The sequence below is a fragment of the Ixodes scapularis genome, unplaced genomic scaffold, assembly GCF_016920785.2.
Source record: "Ixodes scapularis isolate PalLabHiFi unplaced genomic scaffold, ASM1692078v2 PGA_scaffold9__187_contigs__length_104089568, whole genome shotgun sequence".
NCBI classification, from domain to species: Eukaryota; Metazoa; Arthropoda; class Arachnida; order Ixodida; family Ixodidae; genus Ixodes; species Ixodes scapularis.
In genome coordinates this window covers 81,369,906-81,393,243 of record NW_024609884.1, presented here as the reverse complement: position 1 = coordinate 81,393,243, position 23,338 = coordinate 81,369,906, and the positions used below count along the sequence as shown (strand labels likewise).

General features: G+C 44.3%; 1 protein-coding gene across 1 annotated transcript in view; it reads right to left on the bottom strand.

The window, feature by feature from the left end:
• Nucleotides 1–3,207: 3,207 nt before the first annotated feature.
• Nucleotides 3,208–23,338, bottom strand: part of LOC8024741 (phosphatidylinositol phosphatase PTPRQ) — a 138,517-nt gene continuing 118,386 nt past the window's right edge. The window contains exons 21-22 of the mRNA XM_029977549.3: nucleotides 22,457–22,519; nucleotides 3,208–3,416 (exon numbers count right to left, since the gene is read on the bottom strand). Of these exons, the coding sequence (XP_029833409.3) occupies nucleotides 3,271–3,416; nucleotides 22,457–22,519 (209 nt within the window). The 3' untranslated portion in view covers nucleotides 3,208–3,270. The remainder of the gene's footprint in view (nucleotides 3,417–22,456; nucleotides 22,520–23,338) is intronic.

Genomic DNA, 23,338 nt, shown 5'->3' with positions numbered 1-23,338 from the left:
AGTATGGGCAAGAAGCTCGTGGTCGTCCAGAATAGAGGCCTCCGTGCGTGGGCAGGTCGTCCAGGAGAGAGCCGTGCGTGCGTCCAATTATTGAACACTTGTTGGGTATTAATTAAAAAACCGATTAATCTGTTAAAGCATTGATCGCGATAAAAGCCTTAATCGATTAATCAGAAGGTTAATCGATCGATTGCCCAGCTAAGGCATATTTTAAGAAGAGTACAGAATTAATAAAATAAGGATTCGGGACGAGCGGCATTCGAACCCCATTCCTCTGCGTGAGAGCCGCATGCGTTGCCAACCCCGCCACGCACGCGGCTTTCTTTTTTTGGATTAGGACGATGACACAAGGCAGTGACACACAATCGCGATGAAACACTAAAAGACACCAGCCGTCTTGGCTAATGTCGAACATGGCACAAGTCTTTGAAGGTAGACAACACCTCATGAAGTGACAGCCACTCAGGTGTAGATTGCTGGTCCTTATAGAATTTCTTCAGGAAGCATGCATGTGCTCAACAGAATACTTATGCACGGGGCGGACATCGATATCCGCGTGGCGCACAGACTTGCGGCAGGCCATATGTTGTGCAGGCCCAGCAGTAGGATCATTTTCTACCGCTCAAAAACGTATGGCATGGGGCGTTAATGGGAAGTCTTTTCTAAAGGGACCCTTGCAGGACGCCCAAAAAGAAGACCGCGTCCCAACACTCTACTAAAACGTGATCAACCGTTCCCTGGTTCCTGCACAGTATGCAGTTGTGAGACAAAGCCACTGGAATACCTTCTTCAACTAACCAGGCTTTAACTGGAAGTGTTTCACTATGCAACTTAAAGAAGAAAAAAAAGTATTCGCGTTAGGGAACACCACTTTTCGCTCTACTCGCATTAAGATATCCCACCCCGGGCCTGCACTGTACAAAAAATGACACAGAATAATTGAAAAAAGCGAATCAATTAAATACTTCGTTAGCCGCTTGCTCGACACAAGACAAGTATTTGAGTGAGAAGAGCGTGACTAAAAACCATTAAGCGCCGTTCACATATATACGACCGAGTACGACCAAGGAGGACCAGACCGGTTTTTAAGCCTATTGCCACGTCTTAAAACGGGATGCGCTGCAGCGGAGCTGGTCCTAGGACATCGCAAGAGGCTTAAAAACCGGTCTGGTCTCTCTCGGTTTCACTCAGTCGCGAGAGTGTGAACGGGCCTTTAAGCACCAAGAACGTCTTCCATATAGCCTCGCACACAGGCACGCCATACGTTCTCGCTTGACGAAACAATAAACTCAGGAAGCGCACCACGAAATCTCACTTGAATAAGGGGTTGTAAAAATGGTTACCTCTGGTCTCTGAGAAAAATAAATCTATTGACAAGTTGCATCACGTGTCATGAAAGGCAATAAACTATTCTTCTAAAGTCGTTGTTTTTTGTATATCTACTTGGACCACCTCAGGGTATAATAAAAGGCCGTTAGGCAGCAAAACGGACTTTTTCATAATTTGTTTTTGCTGCTAAGTATCTTGCTGTATGGCTTGAGACCTTTTTTTTTTTTTTCATTTCTAATACATCTACAGGGCTTCCAATAGTAAGCGTTATAATTGCAAGGAGCAAAGGAATAATAAAACAAAAAAACAAATTGAGAAATTAGCTATTTTTCTGCATTTGTTGAATATTTAACAAAACTTTTAACATCAAAAACCGCTAATTATCAACACACAGCAAGCTAAAAGCCGCTGGAATTCCATAACAAATTTATGAATCATTTTAAAAAATCTGATTTTACTCAATTATTGTTAGATGCCCTTTTCTATGCCCATTGAAAAAAAAAAATTTAAACTGCGCTCACGCCATAAAAGAAAAGATCGGCAAAAATATATTAGGAAAGGTTAAGAGCCTTAAAGTAAAAAGCCACGAATTTTAGTTTTTTTACATCCGAAATGGTCGAGCGCAACGTCTGGGACGTTTAGAGTGGAATGACCAATTTATGGCTACTTCGCGCATTGAATAGAAAAATATAGTTTTGAGTTCGTGATCCCGGTAATAAAAAAAGGCGAATCATTTTTTTTTTTCTTTTTCTCAAATAATTTTTGTTTGGCTTTGCACTTTATCCAGGGCCACATATTTCAGTGTTGGCTTAATTGTTTCTGCGAGCGGTGAATCTTGTTTGTTGCTCTTGTAGGAACTGGAGTAAAATATATTTTGCCAGGGTTTCCGACAACTAGCTAGCTACTCGAGCTTCTGGCAACTTTAATAAAACTTGGTCAGCATAACGGTATTCTCCGTTCACCCCTAAGCTGAGACTGCGGTGGAAGCTACGAGAGCGTTGGACCAACCATACCTCGATCTTTGGCCACGTGATCACGCTCTCGCCCACATCCTCGCGAGGAGAGCTGGGAGAGCTAGGTCAGGTGATGAAAGGTAGGCTGTTGATTGGTCCGGCGAAAGCGTAGCTCCTCTCAGCTTAGGGGTGAATGGAGGATAGATCCTACAGAACTTTGCATGGTCCCATTCAGCGGCCTTACCTCACGGGTTCATGGTGCGGGCAACGCGCAAAAAAGAGCCACAGCACCGGTAAGACCTGTCCCGCGGCAATGCAATAGAAGACGGTTCAAAATTCTCTCACATTCCAAGGACAATATGCACAGCAATTTTGGCAACAATATTGTTTTTTTTTTTCTTGTTTTTTTTTTTCTTGTTTTCTAGCAAGTAAGCTATCAGAAGCAACTGGAAACATAGAGCGTTTACTCAAACTTTGTTCTTGGGGAAAGGGGGAAGAAGGGCTGTTGGGTATTCATCATGGTAAAAAAGGAATCGCATATGCGTGCATGACGAAAGATGTATTTTGACCTCTACTGGAAGTTCTAGGCGGTATCACGGGCGTCAAGAAAGGCCAGCGCAAGGTTAAGAAAGTACTGTTTCTGCAAAGGCATCAGGGATGATGAATGCCATTTGAACTACATAAACACTCAATTTTATTTTCTGCCGAGAGTGACGAGCTTGATGATGGGAAGATGGATCTCGCTCTGCACGTGTGCCCAGTGGCACAAAAACAAAATGATGGGTAAAGCGTTGCGTTGAAGAAAACGCAACAGCATGGGCTACCAAACGCAAGGCACGCCAGCATCTCCCTCTCCAAAATGTTATTTTCTTCGCAAAAGCGGGGGCAAGAAATGCACTCTAAAAAGCTGCGAGGTTGTTGTATATTTTTCTTTTGTTTTTTACGCATTCTCGAAATTCGAGTATTTGTCCCTGGGTCTGTCCTGTGCCTATCCGTTGGTGACATACTCTTGAAGCTCCTTCGCAGGCGCCGGTTTTAAGGGCAGTCCCTCCTTCGGGAGTTCCGTCATGTTGAGGCAGTCGCCGGTGTCCATGCTCGGAGTCATGCCCGTATCCGGAAGGCAGCTGTCATCCACTGAAAGCGAAAGCGTAAACGAAGCAAGGTGTTGGACAAGGTGTTTATCAAAACATGAGCCAAAGCATTTATGCCAAAAATATGCATCACACGGAGAGAAAGGTTAATATCGTATTGGTCTCTGCTTTTCTTAGCCACAACATTACAAGCCTAGGTTACAATAGCGAAGCGAGTGAAGCAATTTCCGATCACAAGGCAGTTTTAGTTAGCCTCGAACTTAGTACCAATCATATAAACCCTGAAATTGTTACGGTCTTTGATTTCAACAGGGCTGAGGGTGTAGCTATAATTGATAAATTTAGTTTTTGTTTCAATAACTTTTGTGCTATGAGTATATACGCAGATGTGGATGCGTGCTTAGTCATTTCAACTTTCTCGTAGATAAATGTATTAACAATTTTGTACATGTTACAAATAAAAAAAAAATCCTTCGCTCCCCTGGATTACGAGAAAAGGTCTTACAGTTCATGCGGAAAACACAAAGGAAACGTTCTACGTAACGCAATGTAGCCTCGGATGATAACGCTTTGTTTGAGGCCCTCAACACGACTTTAAAGGAAACATTGTTAGCAGCTAAAACCAAGTATTTTAGCGTAACTCTGTCTGAATGTAGGACATAAAATCATGCCAAATTCTGGAGGTCTATCCTTCCAAAATGTAATGGGTCGCAGTGTTATTATTCAGGGTGAATCTGTTAGTGAAGCAGCAGTGATTGATAATTGTTTTAACGGATACTTTAAATCGGTATTTAGTTGCGATATTGATTACGTTCCAGATTTCTGCTGAGACGGTAATCCTCGGCATTTTCGGATGTTAACATTACTGTGTATGGTGTTCTTAATCTACTCCTAAACCTCAAATTTAAGAAGATCCCTGGCCATGAAGGGATCCCCAATTCTTTACTTCACCGGTATTCACTTTAGACTTCAAATTATTTACCTGTAACTTTTGAAAAATCTATTTCCAGTGCAACCTTGCCTCGACTGTGGAAATCAGCTAAAATTATTCCCCCGTTTAAATCTCGTACGAAGTGATTGGTTACTAACTTTAGACAAATTCCATTGACATCATGTTCTTTCAAGCTTCTTGAACACATGGTCCATAAACATATATCTCAGTTCCTCGAGGCTAATTCGATTCTCTGTCTTCAACCACATGGCTTTCCTTCTGTCTACTCTACCTCTAGCGACCTACTAGAATATACCAGCGACATTGCTTTTCCCTTAGATAAAAGAGGGCAACTAGATTCCATCTTGATTGACTATTCAAAGGATTTCGATAACGTGTCACATTCTAAGCTTCTTCAAAAACAGAAAATGCTAATAAAAAAACACATCACAAATAATTGGATCACTAATTACCTAAAACATACATCTCAGTTTGTTTCATATGGGGATGTTTATTCTAGCAACGTCTCGGTTGGCTCTAGTGTCCCGCAGGGTTCGGTTTTTGAACAACCTTTGTTTTTGCTTTATATTAATGACGTCGGTGACCACAGTCCTGCTAAGATTCGCCTTTATGCTGATGAATGCGCTTTATACCACGAAATCAGTTCCGTAGATGATCACGCCACGCTAAATGACTCATTTATCATTTGTTAATTGTAGCCAGAAATGGTGCATGGAAATTTACTTTTAAAATCTGTGTTCATGACGTTCACTAACAAGAAGACACCGTCTGTTCTTAGTTACGGTATAAGTAAAACAATTCTGCGCGAGATGTGTGAGTAAAAGTATTTGGGAAATTTGTTTACTCCAAGTCTTAAACGGGACAGGCACATTAATTCTATCTGATCTCGCGCTTTCTTAAGACTGGGTTATGTTAAAAGGACTTTAAAACCTTCAACTAGAGAAGTTAAAATAACCGTGTTAATTAGACTGATTTTAGAATATGGGTGTGTGTAATGGGACTCGTATTTAAAGGGAGATATCCAGCTGCTTGACGCAATACAAGCTAAGGCAACCAGAGTTATTGTTAATCGATAATATCGTACATTTTCTCCTACATCGTCAATGCCACACATTGGACTTCAAGCCTTATGTTCGAGACATGTTGTAGAACGACTAAAGATGATACACAAAATAGTAAATAAGAACTGTGTAGTTATTCATGAAAATTATATTGCTTTCATTACTCCATCAAGTAATCGTAGCTTGCATCCTCTAAACATTGTACCGTATACATGTCTCATCAATAGTTTTAAATATTGTTTTTTTTTTTTTTCGAGGACCATCGATACTTGGAACAGCATCGATGGAGCTATTCGTTGACTTGAACTTGGTAAATATATATTAAAAGTGCAATAGGTTATTGCTGGTAAGTGTTGCTTTTTAACCCATTTTTAACCGTTGGCAATGTATTTCTTATTTTTAATAGGGTGCGTACTTTGAACATTTTCGTGTTGTACTGGTGTGCAATGTACATATTCTTTTCCACTCCTGCAATGACCTTCTGTAAGGTCGCAGTATTTTGAAATAAATAAATAAATAAAGGGCCCATTTCACAAAATTACTAACGTCCGGTATAAATATTTTATTAATCACGTTCGAGTAATGAACATTTTAATTAGTAACTTTAATGGGATAATTTCAACGAGAAATTTGCTGAGGAGCATTGAAAACTACTAAACCAACTATTTTAGAAATCAAGAAGGCACGCGCAGCATTTTACTGCGTTCCCAATAAAACGCTCAATATGGACGCGTTTCTAGGTTTCGGTTTCCTGTCATCGCGCATCTTTCCACCAGCGGTCCTGCACCCCGTGGGTAAAACGCGCAGCTCCCGTTTCGCCTCCCTCGTAGGAGAAAAGGAAGCACGATGCAAGAAGAGAGCTGTCTGAGTGACACCGCCTCGCCACGGAGCAAGTGTGTCGAAGATTCGCTACCATTTCTGACAAAGGGCGTGAGATGGTGCAGCAGACAGGAGCTCGACGAACCGTTCTTATTCACCCAGACGTTTTTAAGGTCGCGCGACGTGCCACGTACCGCGCGAAGCCCATTTCCGACAGTGCCCCGCCGGGACCTGCGCGAAGCCCATTTCCCGTCGGGGCACTGTCGGGTTGGTGCTTACGTTTTATTGGTGACCAGGCATGATTGAGGTTTATCTAAAGATATGAATAGAAAATATCGTATTTTGTTTATATGGCCTCAATTATACCTTAAACCGTGTCAGTTGAGTGTTGTGACTTCGTCCTCGCATGGGTGCTACTCGGCCAATATTTGGGCATGGATATGGTTAATTACCTCAGATTCATACATACATTAACATGTAAGCTTAAGAAGAATTGAAATTGTGCGTAATGCGGAGTAAAAGTTGTTTTACTCTGCAACAAAGATTGCTGTTTTACAACGCATATTTAACAAGATTCAATCTTGATTTTCTGTCATATGAACAAAAGAACCCCCTCCCCCCTTCCCGCCTTCCCCTTTCTTCGCGACGCCACAAGCTTTTTAATTTCAGTGCATGAAGAGTGATACACATGTAGTCACAGAAACTTTATCTGAGAGTTAATATAGTCAGTGTGAATCAGCTAAGCAAGAGACCATCACAAAAAGAGAAAAAAAAACATGCCAGCAAATATGCCTGTTTCTAATAACTGAACTGAGCTAGTTTGTTAGAGTACGTTTTCTCCAAAAGAAGGGGGGGGGGGGGGGGGGGGTTTCGACACGGCCGATCTCAGTTCCGGCTCGAGGTTGAGCTGCGGTCTGTACTTTGCTCGAATGAAGGCTATCGCATAGAAGCCAAGGTCACCTTTTTCGCTTTCGAGCCGCATAGCTGACCTTGGGGTCGTGACCTAATTTGGGAAATATTCGCATAAGTGACATACTCTAGTGGTAAAAATATTCCAGGGAAAGAGACCATGCAATTACAGGCTACATGAGCCATTTACAGTCTGCGCATGTAATTTCCAAGTATAGCTCTAGCTCTCCTGAAAAAGCTTATACTATAGGGTGTTTCCACGTCAGATCGTGCGATAATGGTCAAAGTCTTTTTTTTTCATTCATTTATGTAAAAACATATAAGTTAAAGTCATATTTTTGGGTGGTGCATTCAGCTATATGCGAACGCCTTAGCTAAAGTTCTTCCGGAGATATAAAATTTCGAAGCTCGAGGCGTGGCGATTTCCAAGGTTCCGTTATGGTAATTTGTACAGCCGTCAATTTCACACCGAAGCATGCACGTAGTAATAATTTCTTTCTTCTCCTTTTATGCAGGGTATACGAAATGTACAGAAGATATTAAAAATCACAATTAAACATTTCTATGCAAAACATTTACGAAACACGTGAAATAAAAACGTTTTAAATACACATTCACAAATTATTTACCTATGAATCACTCCAAATTATACGAAGGAAAATATATAAAAATTATCACATTTAAATGCGTTTTATGAATATACAAGAGAACTATGCTCATCCATTATTGTAGTTTTATTTTTAATGCAGAAAGACAACTCACTTCGCTAAATACAACAAAATTCCAAGTCAATATTAAAAAAAACTCCACTTTTTATGTTTGTTAAGCTCTCTTTAACCATTTACACTGACTTAAACTAACTTGTGATGGCAAAACATTGACTAACATATGACCTTCTAAAAAACAACAAACCTTCACTCAAATTGAGCTAGCTTGTCTTCGTTATAGAGGCTTTACCGCACGACGTCGGCTCCAAAGGGACATTTTCTGGAAGCGACAAAGGCTGCCCAGCGGTGCTGCTCTATCATATGGTGTAAAAAGTGATGGTTTTCCTAGTTTAACGTTACATTCGTGTTTCCTTGCGTTGCCCTTCTAAGACACCCCCCCCCCCTTTTTTTTTTTCAAAACACGTTTAAATTTAGAGTGTTTTAGGGAGCGCCGTAAAAGGCTGCGCATGCTTCACACCTCTATAATCTTAGTGGATTTTGTAGTTTTTAGTTATTCCGACCACGTTTGTAACTGAAATGGTACCTTTAAATTTAATAATTATAAACTAAATTACCAATTTGGTTTATAATTATTACGAATTAAATCAAACACTTCTGTTTTTGCAACTTTGCCCTTCGGCAGAAACAAATATAACATCAATCATTTTACTGTGCGATGCATACTTTTCACAGGAACGATTTGGCCCGCGTTTAGTGATACACCCTGTATGTATAGCTCAGTGCTTCTCGCAAGGACATCTTTCATATAGTATATATTTTACAAAAAGATACAAAATATGACCAGGACCATCACTGTTTCAACTGACATGGAAACACCCAACAACAAAACCCTCGCTGTTAACAAGCTTTATCTGTATTCCATTGGGTACGCGTGGATACTTAGAAATGGTAAGCTGCTTTGCTTGTCACACAATGTTGAACGCCAAGGTATAACGACTCTCCAAGTACTACATCCCTCACCTTGTTTCTGCGGTGATTGACTTTGCTCATGTGAGGCTTTTTGGCTTTACGGTAATGGTGCTGTGCACACAGTTCTAAACTGCCGGCAGCGGTGGCGTCCGCCGTCAACGCAAGAAAACACATATACAAAACTAAGTAAGCTAGAGATAGCACAACTTTCTATAACCTACGATAGAGCAGCACCACTGTACAGCCTTGCTCGGTTGTAAAAAAATGTATAATTGGAGCCGACGTCGTGCTGCAAAGCCCCTAGAGGATTGCGTGTTTTCGGATTTTATTTATTGTGAAATTCGGAGGGTGTTTTTTTAAGCTTAATTTTTTTCCTGGAAATTCAGGGTTTATCAAAGCTTATTTTCGGTAGATTCTTACTTTTTCGAAATTCCAAGTTTAATTTTTCTCCGTTCTTATTTTGTTTAATAAAAATAAATGATGTTCAGACAAAAATGTACACTAAATTCCTTAACCAAAAATCACCGGTATCGAAATGCATTTTTGCTTCTGTATTTGGCATTGGCGCCCTTGCAATTGGCATTACCACTATCAACTGTGAAAAGACAAATCTTCAAAACAAGAATTACTTTAATAAACGTCGCTACTTTGAAAAACCCCTGGGCGCACGGAAACCTCAGCTGCCCTCCTCATACTATGAAATCTACAGGTTCACATCTTTCCCTGTTATAAAAACACAACCCCTTTTCCCCTCTTAGAAGCACAAATAGTATAGTACAAACAGGAACACGAAACAGTGGCTTTCGTCGGGGCCCAGAAGTAAATTGACTCATTGTACTGAACGGACATTGACAAGATAAACGGGAAACTCCCTTTTGAGGGTAGTCCATGATTAAAGAAACAATCTGAAGTGGTCTCGCCTCAGGACCACTAACCTTCCGCATTCACAAACTTTATTTGTAAACTACCGTCTTTTTTTATATATATTTTGCCATCGAGATTTTAGACATCGCAGTTTTTTGGAATAACTTCAAATTGTCGAAAATGTACCGTCGAGTATTTTTCGGAGTTTATCGGATTTACCTGAAAACACGAAACCCTGGCCATAACACGGACATGCTACTTCAATTTGAGTGAAGGTTTGTTGCAGTTTTTCTCTTAAGGAGTTCATATGTTACTCGATAATTTGCCGTCACAAGTTACTTTAAGTCACTGTAAGCGGTTAGGAGAATATAAAAAAAACGTTTTTTTTTTAATATTGACGTGCAATTTTGTCCCCTTTAAAAAATTAGCTTCATTTTTACATTATAACAAAAGCACATTTATGGCTACGCACACTTTTCATGTATATTCATAAAATGCATTTAAAGGTTATAACTTTGATATATTTTGCCAGGTTTTATATGAAGTAGTTTGTTGGTAAATACTTTTTCAAATCTGTCTCTAAAACTTGTTTATTTGACGTGTTTCGTGTTTTTTTTTTTTCTTCATAAAAACCTTGAATTGCAATCTTTGAATATCCTGTGCACGTGTCGTAGACTTTCATAAAGTAAGAATTAAAAAATATATTACTAAGTGCATGCCTCGGTGTGAAATTGACGGCTGCGCAAAGGATACTATAGCGAAACCAATTTCCATTCTCCACGCCTCGAGTTTCGATATTTTATAGACGCTTTACACACGCGCCAGATTGAGCCGCCATAGCCGCCCTTCTCTTGTCTTGCCGAGATGCCGAGCCACTGAAGCGGGCGTTGAGGGGTCTTCACAAGGGCCTATGCTGGGCACAAGAACACAGTAGCATCTAAAATGGCAATAACCTGTCCTGCTGTGGTAATGATGAAGTGAAGCGAACGGAATAAGAGGGAACAAAAACTGAAGGTCAGTTATGGCGGCGCGCACGCACAGCTGCTGTAAAGCGTCTATATCTCCGGAAGAACATTAGCCACGGCGTTCGCACATAGCTGAATGCTTCTCCCAAGAACATGACATTTACATATATATACATTTTTACATAAATATAAAAAAATAAGACCCGGGCCACATTGTGCGATCTGACGTGGAAACACCCCATAGAGTTCCTCCCCAATGTGTCTCTCAAAATTAAACCTTCTTGCTAGCATCAGGACGGGAACAAACTAATGGGACGTTCACACTGGAAGTGGATCCGCAAACGCGAAGCGGATCCGCGCGTTCTCAACCGCAAAGCAGCTAGGATCGAGCGGTTGGAGCGCGTTTTTGCCAACCGCTTCGGGACCAAGGAGGAAAGAAGGGTAGGAGAGGGCATGACGTCGGCCGCGTAGCCTCCACAAGCCATGCTTCCTTGACGCCTCGCCTCCTACTCATTTTTCTCCTTGCACTCCTCACTTACCATGCCAACGTGACCACATCACGTGACCGTAGCTAGCCTTCGTCTTGCTATGGTGTACATCGTTTAAATCTAGTCGCATTTCCGTGAGTGAGGACTTCTCAGTTGGAACACGTCAAGCAAGGAAAAAGTTAATGGAATTTGCGAAAGCCAAAAATGCCACTTTTAAGCTTCGTCAAAATAGAATGTACATTGGTAATCAATGTCTTGTTTATGATTCTGTTAATGATAACGTGCTCGAAAACAGTCCCTCCGTCTCAGCTGTTGTTTCCGGAACACAAAGTTAGTCTTCTGCTGAGGACGCTCCTCAAACGTTAAATTCGTAATAGCAGGCAGTGGGGGGAAGAGTATGTCATGATCCTGTCTCAAATGTGTCGGTACTTTTTACTAATATTAGAAGTATTATTAAAAAATGAGACGACTTGTGTTCAGTTATTGACTCGACAGACGCGGATATTATTGTCTTAACTGAAACTTGGCTATCTGGGAAAGTGCGTGACTGTGAACTTTTTGATCGGTCTAAGAAATATAATATTTACACAAATGACAGGCAAGATAGGTGCGGTGGGGCTGTTTTAATTGCAGTGGGTACTCAAGTTGAATCTTTTTGCATTAACGCGACAAGTGGTTTAGAAATACTTTGGGTCTGTATAGGTTCTCACCACAACAGGTGGATTATGGGAGTATGCTATAGACCACCGTCATGCTCATCTCTCTTTGTTAAAGCTTTGCATGACTCTCTAAACAACTTAGTTATGAGCTTTCCCAGATCACCGACTTTTCTGTTGGGCGACTTCAATTTACCTTCTATCATGTGGAAAGAGTGTGATCTATCCACAATTGCATCATCATCGGAGTGCAATGTCTTTGTGAATCTTTGTTTAGATTTTAATCTCATTCAATTGGTTACTAAACCAACCAGAGTAACCGCGTTATCTTCAAATATATTGGACCTCGTTCTGTCGAGTCATCCTGACCTAGTTTCTCCCATATCATATCTTCCAGGGCTTAGTGATCATTGTGTATTACATTTTTATGTTAAGGCGGCAGTGCTGAAATCACCAAGTCACGTAAAACAAATTCGAGATTATGCAAAAGCTGACTTCGTCAAAATTAACAATGATCTAGCAACTTTTATTGATACATTTCTAGAAGGATTCTCTGACCGTTCAGTGGAAGCGAATTGGCAAATGTTTGAGAATAAAGTAGAATCCCTTAGGACTGTACTCGAAGACTCCCAGTCTATGTGGTTTAACAGAGCCCTCAAACGTCTCTCAAATAAAAAGAAGCGTTTATTTCGAGCAGCCAAATTTACCACATGTGAACGGCGGTGGTCCAAATACCGCACTGCAGCTGCAACATATAAAGAGGAAGTTAATAAGGCCAAGCTTGAGTTTTTTACGCGCACCCTACCCGATATGTTAATAAAAAAACCTAAAGAATTCTGGAACATCATGAATAAAAAAACTGATTTTTCTGTTAGTCTAAAAAATGAAAGTGGGGATGCTATGCCAATCGAAGAGTGTGCGAATGTTTTGAACCGAGTTTTTGTTGAATCCTTTTCTAGTGACAGCAGCACGGAGTGTCCTCTCTTAGACATTTCAGAGTACTTGCCGATGGACCCCATCTCGCTTGACTGTGCTGGTGTCGATCATGTCATTGAAACATTAAGATTGTCGTCTTCAGCGGGAGTGGACGGTGTTAATTCGAAGTTTTTGAAAAATACTAAGCTTTAGTCTTCTATTGTTTTAACTAAAATTTTTGATCAGTCTATTAGAGATCATGTTCTCCCTTTGGATTGGAAGGTGGGGAAGGTGGTTCCCATTCACAAGACTGGTGACAAACATTCCCCTTTAAATTATCGCCTAATCTCTATAACCAGTGTTCCTTGCAAACTCCTTGAGCATATAATATTTTCCGACCTCGTCAATTTCTTAGAATTTAACAACTTCTTCTGTAGAGCCCAACATGGATTCCGAAAACATTTTCATGCGAGACACAGCTTGCATCATTCACACATGACCTTCACTGCATCCTGAACCGAGGATCCCAGGCAGACTGCATTTTCGTAGATTTCTCCAAAGCGTTCGATAAAGTATCTCATAAACTACTTCTACTGAAACTGTCCAAACTTAACATAGAAGCTAACGTTCTTGCATGGATTCAATCTTTTCTATCATTTCGGTCACAATTTGTTACAGTAAATAATAGTAATTCTTCCTTTTCGTCTGTGGCCTCTGGGGTTCCCCAAGGATCTGTCTTAGGACCTTTACTTTTTCTAATATATATTAACGACCTCCCTCTTAATGTTTCCTCGTCTATTTGTTTATTTGCTGGCGACTGTAGGATTTACCGTGAGATACATAATGATCACGATAACATCATACTTCAGTCTGACATTAACGCTATCTACCAGTGGTGTGACGTATGGTCTATGACGCTTAATACTAACAAATGTAAGTCCATGCGTGTATCTCGGCAGTCACGTGAAACTCGGAACTACTTTCTCAATCAGCCTCACCTTGACACGGTATCTTCTTACAAATATTTAGGTGTACATATAACTTCTAATCTCTCATGGAATACCCATGTACAGTATATCACATCTAATGCTAACCGCATGTTAGGCTACCTTAGGCGTAACTTTTCATTGGCACCCGTTTCCCTCAAGCTAATTCTTTATAAAACTCTAGTTCGACCGAAGTTAGAATATGCAGCCTCTGTCTGGGATCCCGGACAGGCCATTCTCATCACCGCGTTGGAAGGCATTCAAAATAGATCTGCTCGTTTTATTCTTTCTAATTATCATTATACATCTAGCATAACTTCTATGAAAACTACTTTGTCACTTCCGCCCCTCTTCCTGCAACATACGCTTTCACGCCTCTCTTTATTTCACAAAATTTATTTTCATAACTCTGTGCTTCGCGACAAGTTAATCACTCGTCCCTTTCATATTTCTGCTCGTCACGATCATCAGCACAAAGTTGAGGTACCAGTCGCTATCACATCTACATTCCAATCTTCTTTCCTTCCTCGGACATCCCTCGACTGGAACCACCTTCCCGGACCTATTGCATCCATAACCGAGAGTGTGCTTTTTAGGTCTGCTCTAACCAATCATTTTTTTTATTGAGTGTGAATATCCATACATTACAGTGTTTTGATCCCAACTTTGCTCTCCCCCTTTATAATTCCTTCGGGCCCTGGTGGTAAAGCAAATAAATAAATAAATACACCACAGTCTAGCCTTCGATCTGATAAAACCTACCGGACGGAGCGCGCGCAAGCCTGCAAGGAGTCCTTCTACAAGCAACCATCCATCTCACACGTGACATGTCACGAGCACCAATCGCAAGAGAGATCTGCGGTCACGCTGGGCACAAAATCGTTTAAACTTTTTATGACTAGGCTTCACCAATATCGCAACGTGCCCCCTCCTAGTACTTATAACCTCCTTGCTCGGAACCGATTTCTCCCGACCGCTTTCACGAACCGCAAAGCGGCAACCAATCACAACGCGACGCTGACGTGACGTCAGCGACTTTTGAAACATGATGGCACCTGTCGCTGGTGAGGCGTCCAATGCGCTGTAGTCCTAGCGTTACAGCAGACAAATCAACGGAGAAACGTGATGTTCACGTCCGTCACTTGAATCCGCCGCGAAAAGAATTGACTCGTAATTTTAACGCGCTTCGCACCGGTGATTTGGTTCGGGTAAGAGTTTGTTTATTATTCCGGGTGCCACAGCCCGAAGCTTAATGTCTTGTTAGTCTCCGCCCGCAGAACGTCGGAACCCGTCCCTGATCAGCCGAAACGTCAGTTTTTCTACCCACTAAGATAGTCGTGTGAACTATTGGTGCTTTCGACACCGTGCATGACCAAAACGAAGCCCGAAAGAGACGTCGTGAGCCTGACTGCGTAGCAAACGCACTACCGCGGAGCGGGCAGGGTGCCTGCGCTAGCTCGACCTGTAACGTTTACTACTAACAAAAGAAAATAAAGGAAACATACTCAAGGAATAAAGTGTACAGTCGGGAACAAAAGTCCCCAGGACGCGGGAGCTGTGACTGAAACGCAATGCTGTGCCATCTGCCGGCGGGTCGCCTGGTTTCGAGATCACACAAATGCGCATGCGCGTCCTGCTGTGCCTACAAGCATGTGTGGTTTTCCGCTTTTCTGCGTCGCGGCGCGTAAAGGCTAGCCCACATGGCGCGTTTTTCAGTGCGTCTAGACGCGCGTCTCGGCTTGGCGCGCGCGCTAAGCGGGACGCGTGCGCCCAGTCAAACCACACGCAGCGCTACCGCGCAGCGCTTCGCGCCTGCGTTTCCGAAGCGTCTGCCCAATGTAGCCAGACGCGCTTAAGAAACAAAAGCAAACATTAAATAGAAATCGCGCGGTAAATGATGGCTACATGCCGTAATATTTAATTTTAGTAATAGTAAGCACTCATTTTTATTACAGCAATCGCAAGGAAGCTCAATTTCACTAATTTTCATCCTTTTTAGTGCGTACGCCTCATCCACGTTTCGATACGCCATTGGCATCACCATCGCCCGCGCCAAAACATTTACAGCTGGCCGCTGGCCGCTGGCCGCTACAGCGGTTACGTTGTTGCGGTCGTTGCCGGTAGTATTAATTTTGTACCTTTGTCTCTCGGTGTCCTTGTATTCTTTACATTTGGCCTGCGAGAGTGCAGGACGCTTTTGTACTTCGCTAGGTCCTCTCTGTTCCGCTGAAGCAGCGTCAGCGCGCGCGCGTGCGCGTGTGCGTGTGCGTGTGCGTGTGCGTGTGCGTGTGCGCGTGCGCGTGCGCGTGCGTGCGTGCGTGCGTGCGTGTGCGTGTGCGTGTGCGTGTGTGTGTGTTTGTGTGTGTGCGCGCGCGCGCGCGCGCGTGCGCTTTGCCTTGGAATGGCACAGGGCTGCTACCCGTTTTTGTGTGTATCTTTCTGTTTTGAGTGTTTTTATTTATTTTCCTTTCCCGTATCCCTTTCCCTACTTGGCGGCGGGCTAGCAGGCCCACCTGCGTAAGGGTCTCGACCTTTTTGCCTAGCCTCGCACGCTGCCAAGTGGGTATCGCAATATGTGCAAATAAAAAGTATTATTATTACTATTATTATCGCCTTTGTCGCGAGGTCTGTGGCGAAAACTACAGTCCTACAGTGGAGAAAATTCAAACGCTTCTTGCAACTAGTGAACACGGCGGTTCATTGGTTGTTGCCTTCTGGACGCAGCGCGAGACGCGACGCGTGGACGCAAAATATCTGGCTCCTCCAGATACGCCGGGATGCGCCAAAAAACGCTGCGTTTAGTCCCGGCGCCGGAAGTGACGTCAAAGCGCAGGCGCAGACGCGACGCAGACGCGGAGAAAAGCGCACCATGTGGGCTAGCCTTAACTCGGAATCGGACGCGTGGTACCACCTCTGAGATAGCGCTTGCGGCAGACGAGCGTCTGCTACACATTCCGAAACTGGAGATACCGCCTCTGGCATTGCGCTGCATTCTGCCATGTCAGCGCATCTTGCTTTATAACCAGCTGAGCTTATCGCTCAGTTGAGCAGCCGTGACTCCTTGCTTCATACGTGCCATGTCAGTAAACGCTATCTCCGAGGCGGTGCCACGCGCCCGATTCCGAGTTAGGCGCCGCGACGCAGAAAAGCGGGAAAACACACATGCTTGCAGGCACAGTAGGACGCGCATGCGCTTTTGTGTGATCTCGAAACCAGGCGACCCGCCGGCAGATGGCAGAGCGATGCGTTTCTGTCGCAGCTCGCGCGTCCTGGGGACTTTTGTCTCCGACTGTACGTACCAGACGGTGTAGAGGTAATCCATACGGCGTTTATTTGAGCTCAATGTCAAACAAACAGTAGACTCGATCAACGTACGAGTGACGAGAGGAGAGTCCGCCACCAACGAAGCCACGACCCGGCTAGTACCGAACACATTCCTCCGCACCACAGTACACCCCACTGCTCACAACTTCGAAAATGATAAGAGCGAACGAGGGGGGAAAACTGGCCCTCTATCCGAAAAACAGGGTCAGCTATTCATGCAAAAAGGGTTCACTTCGAAAAAAACAAACAAAAACAAAACAAAAAAAGTCAGCAAGGCGCGCCTAGCTGGGCTTTGCTTGCGGGCGAAGTCGATGGAATCACAGGCAAGTATTGCGGGTCCATGCCTCTTTTTTCGCTGCCTGAACTCGTGATGCGTGCGAACATCTCCAAGAAACATCTTCAGAGTTTGAAAATAGCAACATTTTGGCTTTGGATCGTGAATTAAAGTGGATTACGGATTGTAAAACAGGGTTGCGAAACGAAAGTCTCAAAAGATCACGTGTGATCGCCGAGAAACCGCCGACCGCCTCTCGGTGTGTCTGAACTAGGGTGCCTACATGTTTCCGCTCCGCTTTAGGGTGGCGCCAACTTCTTGTTACCCTTACCCAGATCCTCTCCCACCGCCATTTCTTCCCACTTCTTAGTTCGCTAAACGTACACAACGCTTAGTTTCTGTAGTATCGACGCACCGGCAACACTGTGAGGCCACTTCCGTTGCCGTTCATAAGAGGAATCGGAGGCTCAGCGGGATGGCGGTATTCGTGACTGTCGCTCTCTTTATACGGGTGTTTCATATTTTGAAGTTGCGAGCAGGAAGTGTGCGTTGCTTCTATCGAAACGCGACTTCCCGCGACAAAATGGAACGCCACAGACCGGCATTGAACATTGAAACCTCGCCGTCGGAATGAGAGCGGTGAGCCCTCCCTAGCCCTAACGAGGATTAGCGGCGTGGTCCGAGCGCACGACCGGCGAGTGTGACAAAATGGTCGACGAATACAGCAAAGGTTGCCATGGTAATGAGGTAGGCAACACTGGTTTGTCGGCAACAGGTACCACAAACGTTGTCGCCACCCTAAACAGCGGAGCGGCGGAAAGATGCAGGCACCTATAGTCTCAATAGGGTCGCTCGCGAAACGCATCCGCAACCGCTTCGCGAACGTCGATCAGCTTCCAATGTGAATGCGCCATAAAGTCTCTTGGAACCAACGTCTCGCTTAGAGAGCCCAGACTTAAGAGAGGGAGCAACTAAAGCCATGAGGAGCGTTTGCAATTTAATGCTGGACATCTTCCTCCGCAGATTGGTAGCAGCGCTCATGTCGCGTGGCGAGGACGAACACGAACGGAGAGGCGGAGACGCTTGCAGACGATAAACACTTTCGTCACACGCTCTTCGCACGTAGTATTCTAAACGCGGCCCATAAACCACGTGATTTCGATTGAGCTTCTGTACACACTTTGAAATCTGGGCGCACTTGTTTCGCTAAACAAATACCTATCTTTATCAAAGCCCCGAAGGAGCAAGGATTTTGAAAAAAAAAAAAGCCGACTGCGCTGGCTGGGTTGACGCCAAGTGAAATACGAAACGCAAAAAGCTCGAGCAGAAGCGCAGGAACACTGGTCACTTTGCCTGTATCCTCTAAGGGTCTGACTGTCATTTTCACCACTGCTGTAGAAAATCCCCCCCCCCCCCCCCCCCCCCCGCAGATGACAACACCCAACACATTGAAGCTGTCACTAGTGGTTGAGAAGATGTGCCCAGGGTGAATTCTCGAGATCAGGCCCAACTGTAGACTCAATCTCATCGCAGTATATATACGCGTATTGGACACAAAACTACGAAGCTTCTTGCCTGCACTGAACTCTGTGGCGTGAAGGTCAGAGCCTTCAAGTCCATTGCTCGGATGCCGACATTGGAGAGAATCTTGGATCCCCAGACGATCGAGTGGCCAGGGTACGACGACTTGGCAAAAGCAACACAGTGAAATTGTCGTTCTCCGCAACATTGTTGACAAGTTACGTATACCTCGGCCACGTACGGCACGCGGTGGCGCTTTTCACAGAACGACCAATACAGTGCCGGAAATGTTGCGGGTATGGGCACCAGGAAGGAACCTGCAAACGCCTTTCCATCTGCAGTCGATGTGATGTCGTCCACGAGCATAAGGTCAACTCTACTGCACAAGAGAAGTGCGAGAACCGCGGAGAAGCTCATCGTGCTACGTCTTAGTCCTGCCCCAAATCTGAGAAAGAAAGGGAGACCAGCGACTATGCTCGCCAACACTAACTTGGTTTCCTTGCCGCGAAAACTGTTATTCTGAAGGCTAGGCGGACAAAACAAAAGAGGGGGAGTAGTCAGCTACCCCAGGGCGCATAAACCAATATTGGGAAATACGGCACAGAAGCAGGTCCGAAGCCTCCAAACTACGCTTCTGTACTCAAAGGTCATGGTAAAAGCACGGCAACAGGACTTCAACTGAGGACCCAAAAGTCTAGCATCGAAGAACTACAGCAAGAGGCCAACACACCGCCATCAACAAATACTCCAACTGACTCTAAGTGGCAGGCTTTTACAAACTCTTCTTCTGCACCAACAAAAACGACAAGTGAGAGCTGGATTTCTTTCGCTCAGTGTGCAACTCGCCTGGTCTGCACCCTTTTATCTTCCATTGACGCACAATGGGCACAAAGAGTCCTGGGACTGCTCAATATGATTCTCCCGCTTATGGGGTCATATTAAAAACTGGAAAAATTAACAAGCAGTGTCAACGATCCCACCCCCCAAACCGAAATTTCCCTCCGTTCTCGAAAGGAACGTAAATGAACGCCACGGGCGCATTCATGATCTTTAACCAATTTTGCAGAAGAGAGCAATCGATGAGCATTTCAGAAGACAAACATCCTTCCAGGAGAGCTGAGGCTATCTCCATGTGTGTTTTACAATAGTACAGTAATCGTGTAGAAAGACCTTTCACGTGTTTCTCTCTTGGCGAGACCATCCCTTCAACAGAGCGCCTTAGACCTCTTTGATCTGTGCTCAGAAACTGAAGAGTACGTTGCAGTCACAGTAATATTAGACATGCAAAACACTACAATTGTGTCCGCGCATGTCGTCCCTCAGGGACATAAGACTCCAATGTGTTATTTGATATACAACAACGGGCCAAAGGAGAACTTCTACTAGCGGGAGATTTCAATGCGCACAACAATAACTGGGGTGATAGACGCACAAACAGGAGTGAAAAACTCCCTGAAGACACGACACAGTACCAACGTTGGATCTCGTCCTGTTAAACACCGGAGTACCCACGTTTTTGCACAAAGAAGTGAAATAGTGTCCTGGATCTTACATTTGCATCCCCAAAGGTCAATGTGGTGTGGACAATAGAGCCAAACTCTTTATTTTTATTCGGTTTGGATAAAAATACCCAATTACATGTGCCAGACACATGGGGACATAGAGGTCTGCACGGGCAGACATTTAGAAGCCCGGCCCAGTCCAGCCCGACCCGCGTTCCGATCTGCGGGAATAGACAACTCGTTAAGAAACTTTAACCCCATCGTCTTTTTTTGCGACCAAACCCGCGTATCGGAAAGGACTGAAAAATAAAAATGGAAAGCAGCAGTAAACAAACCTATGAGTCAAAGTTGAAAAGAAAGGGAAACATCGCGACCGGTTCGGACAAAAAACGGACGAAGTTCTAAATTGCCCACTTACGGCTGCCAACAAGGCGGAAAAAAGAAAGAAAAAAATGTCACCGCTCTTGCGGTGATCTGCGAGAAATTGTTTAGGAAAAACGTACCTGAGGGGAACCTTTCCACCGATATTGTGCTTGCACGCACTTAAACGCACAGATGGTTTACGCCGGCGAGGGTGCCCATTGTGTAGGCGCTATGTGTGCGTGTTGGTGGGGAGACGCGACTGTACGACGGGCGGCGTCGCCGGTGACGAAAATGAACCCCGCGCCGCTAGTGCTCTGTATACAAAAGCATTCGCTGCACACATACCGAACCGGACAAAACAAATACAAGCACACACTTACACATGCTTTCAGCATTTGGGTAAACTCCATTATATGGTCCCTCCCCCAACCACCCGAGCAAACTTCCAAAAACGTGGCTCCTAAAAAAAATGTAAAAAGTAAGTAAAGTAACTGCCGGCTTGGCCCGCATCAGCCCGTCTTGTAGGCTTGTATGCAAGGCCCTTGCCCGGCCTGAGCCCTTCATGAATGTAGCCGTGAAGCCCGAGCCCGACCCGCGGGCCGCGCGGTCCCATGACCCGCAGGCTGGTCCGTAGCCGTGCACACCTCTGCATGGGGGATCGACCATGCACCTATCGTCATTGCTTCGCAGAAGGCCTCCCTGGTTTCTACCAAAACATGCACGGTAGCTAACTGGGACCTCTACCGCGAAAATATGGCGAAGTCATTTATTGACAAGGACGCTAGGGATCTGTCAGACATCATTGCAGATTTCCTCCAACAAACCACTCGCCAAGTCAAAGTTCCTATTACCAGCACCGTCCCGGATTTAGAATATCCGAAGCTACACTCCGCACACCGACGCGCCCAACGACGCCCGTTTCACACGGACTGAGACTACGAGTGGACACGTTACAGGAATATCGATGCCACGTTTTCGGAGTCACACAAAGAAACTGCAGAGACACCAGTCGTCCGAGAAACGTGCCCCCTTTGGGGACCCGAGGTGAGCAGCACGTGCTTGGACGATAGTTGATCGAACTTGGATCGTGATTCAATTACAGTAATAAATTGCTGTAATTTAATTACTTTTGGGAGTCATTTATAATTGTAACAGTGACAGTAGTTGCAATTGTAGTTTAATTATTTTTGCATCAATAATTGCGAGATCTTGAATTACAATTACAACTACTTTTTTATGATTGTGTCACCCTGCACCTCAATTCTATGGAGTCACTGACAGAACAAAACGCGCTGGGCGTCTGCCTCATTGCTCTTCCGCCCGCTTGTGGCTTTCTGGGAGCAATAAGACTCCGTCTGAGTGTTGACTGTGTAGACACGGCTCAGCAACTATCAAAGCACATGCACAGGAGTCCAGACTCTGCCCCATATGAAAAGCGCCACCACGGTGTCTTCTAATATCGAAATTATGAATTTGCAAATTGAAAAGCAACGGACTGGTGTGAGTCATGTCTTACTCAGAACTCCGCTCCCTATCCTACAATTAAAAACGGTGAAGTAGAGGCCGATAATGCAACGAGTGTGAAACGCCGCACACTGGTTCCTGAAAAGCGAGGCAAAGAATTGAAGGTTGTATTTTAGTGTGACAAAAAATGGTGTTATATCAATGTCATTAAGTCGGGTAGCTCTCAAAGGAAAGTAATTGTGAAGTAATTGAATTACTTTCTAAAAGTAATTAGTAATTGTAACAGATTACTTGTCAGGCAATGGTGATTCTAATTGTAATTAACTACTTTTTAAGCGTAGTAGTTGTAATTGTAGTTACACTACATTTCCGAAGTAATTTACCCAAGTATGTAGTTGATGCTCTGTCTGGGGTCAAGGTTCCTCGCCACCTGATTGTAGCTTGAACTGCAAAAATGAATAAGACCACGGCAGAGACAGCTGAATTATTTGCAGATGAGATTGCGCGACCAATTCCACCCCCACCTGGCTCTTTGATTCAACAAACAGCGCTTCATCAGCAGACTGCATACAACGTAGACGATGACTTCACTATTTATAAACTTCAACGCTGCAAACGCTAGTGTGCGCCGTCCTCGGGATTATTATCGTTATTCTTGTCCAGCTCGCTTTCACGTTTGCATTAATTGCATTATCATCATAACTTATCAAGCACCACCAGGTATTGAACAGACGCAACTGGCAAACCTCCTGGAGATGCTTAATGAAAAGTGGAGGAAGCACTTTGCCTGCCACGTGGAGGGAAGCTAGTGATTCCTCTCCTCAAGAGTGGCAAACTGAGCTGTGGAGCATCGTCGTATAGACCGGTACGTTAAAAAGCTGCCTGGGAAAGCTGCTTGAAAGACTGGTCCTGAGGAGTGTCCCTTAGCATCTTGAACGTTCACAAGCGTTCCCAAACCCGTTGGCCGGATTTCGGGCTAGAAGATCTACGACCGACGCAAGTGGGGACCTACCATGTGCGCTTAATAGCCGATTCACATGACGGACCGAATCGCGGTTTCTGTCCGCGGACCGTGTATCACGTGAGCATCACGTTACCGATTCCTGCTGCAATTCGCGCCTCGCCAGCGGACGCGCGGACTGATAAAGCCAAGCGCCTTTTCACTCGCTGACTTTTGGCCGGCGATTAACTTGAAAAGCGTTTAGTCGGGCGACGGTACAGTTTTCTTGTTTTTTGTTTTCGAACGGTTAAAACAAAAATGGCGC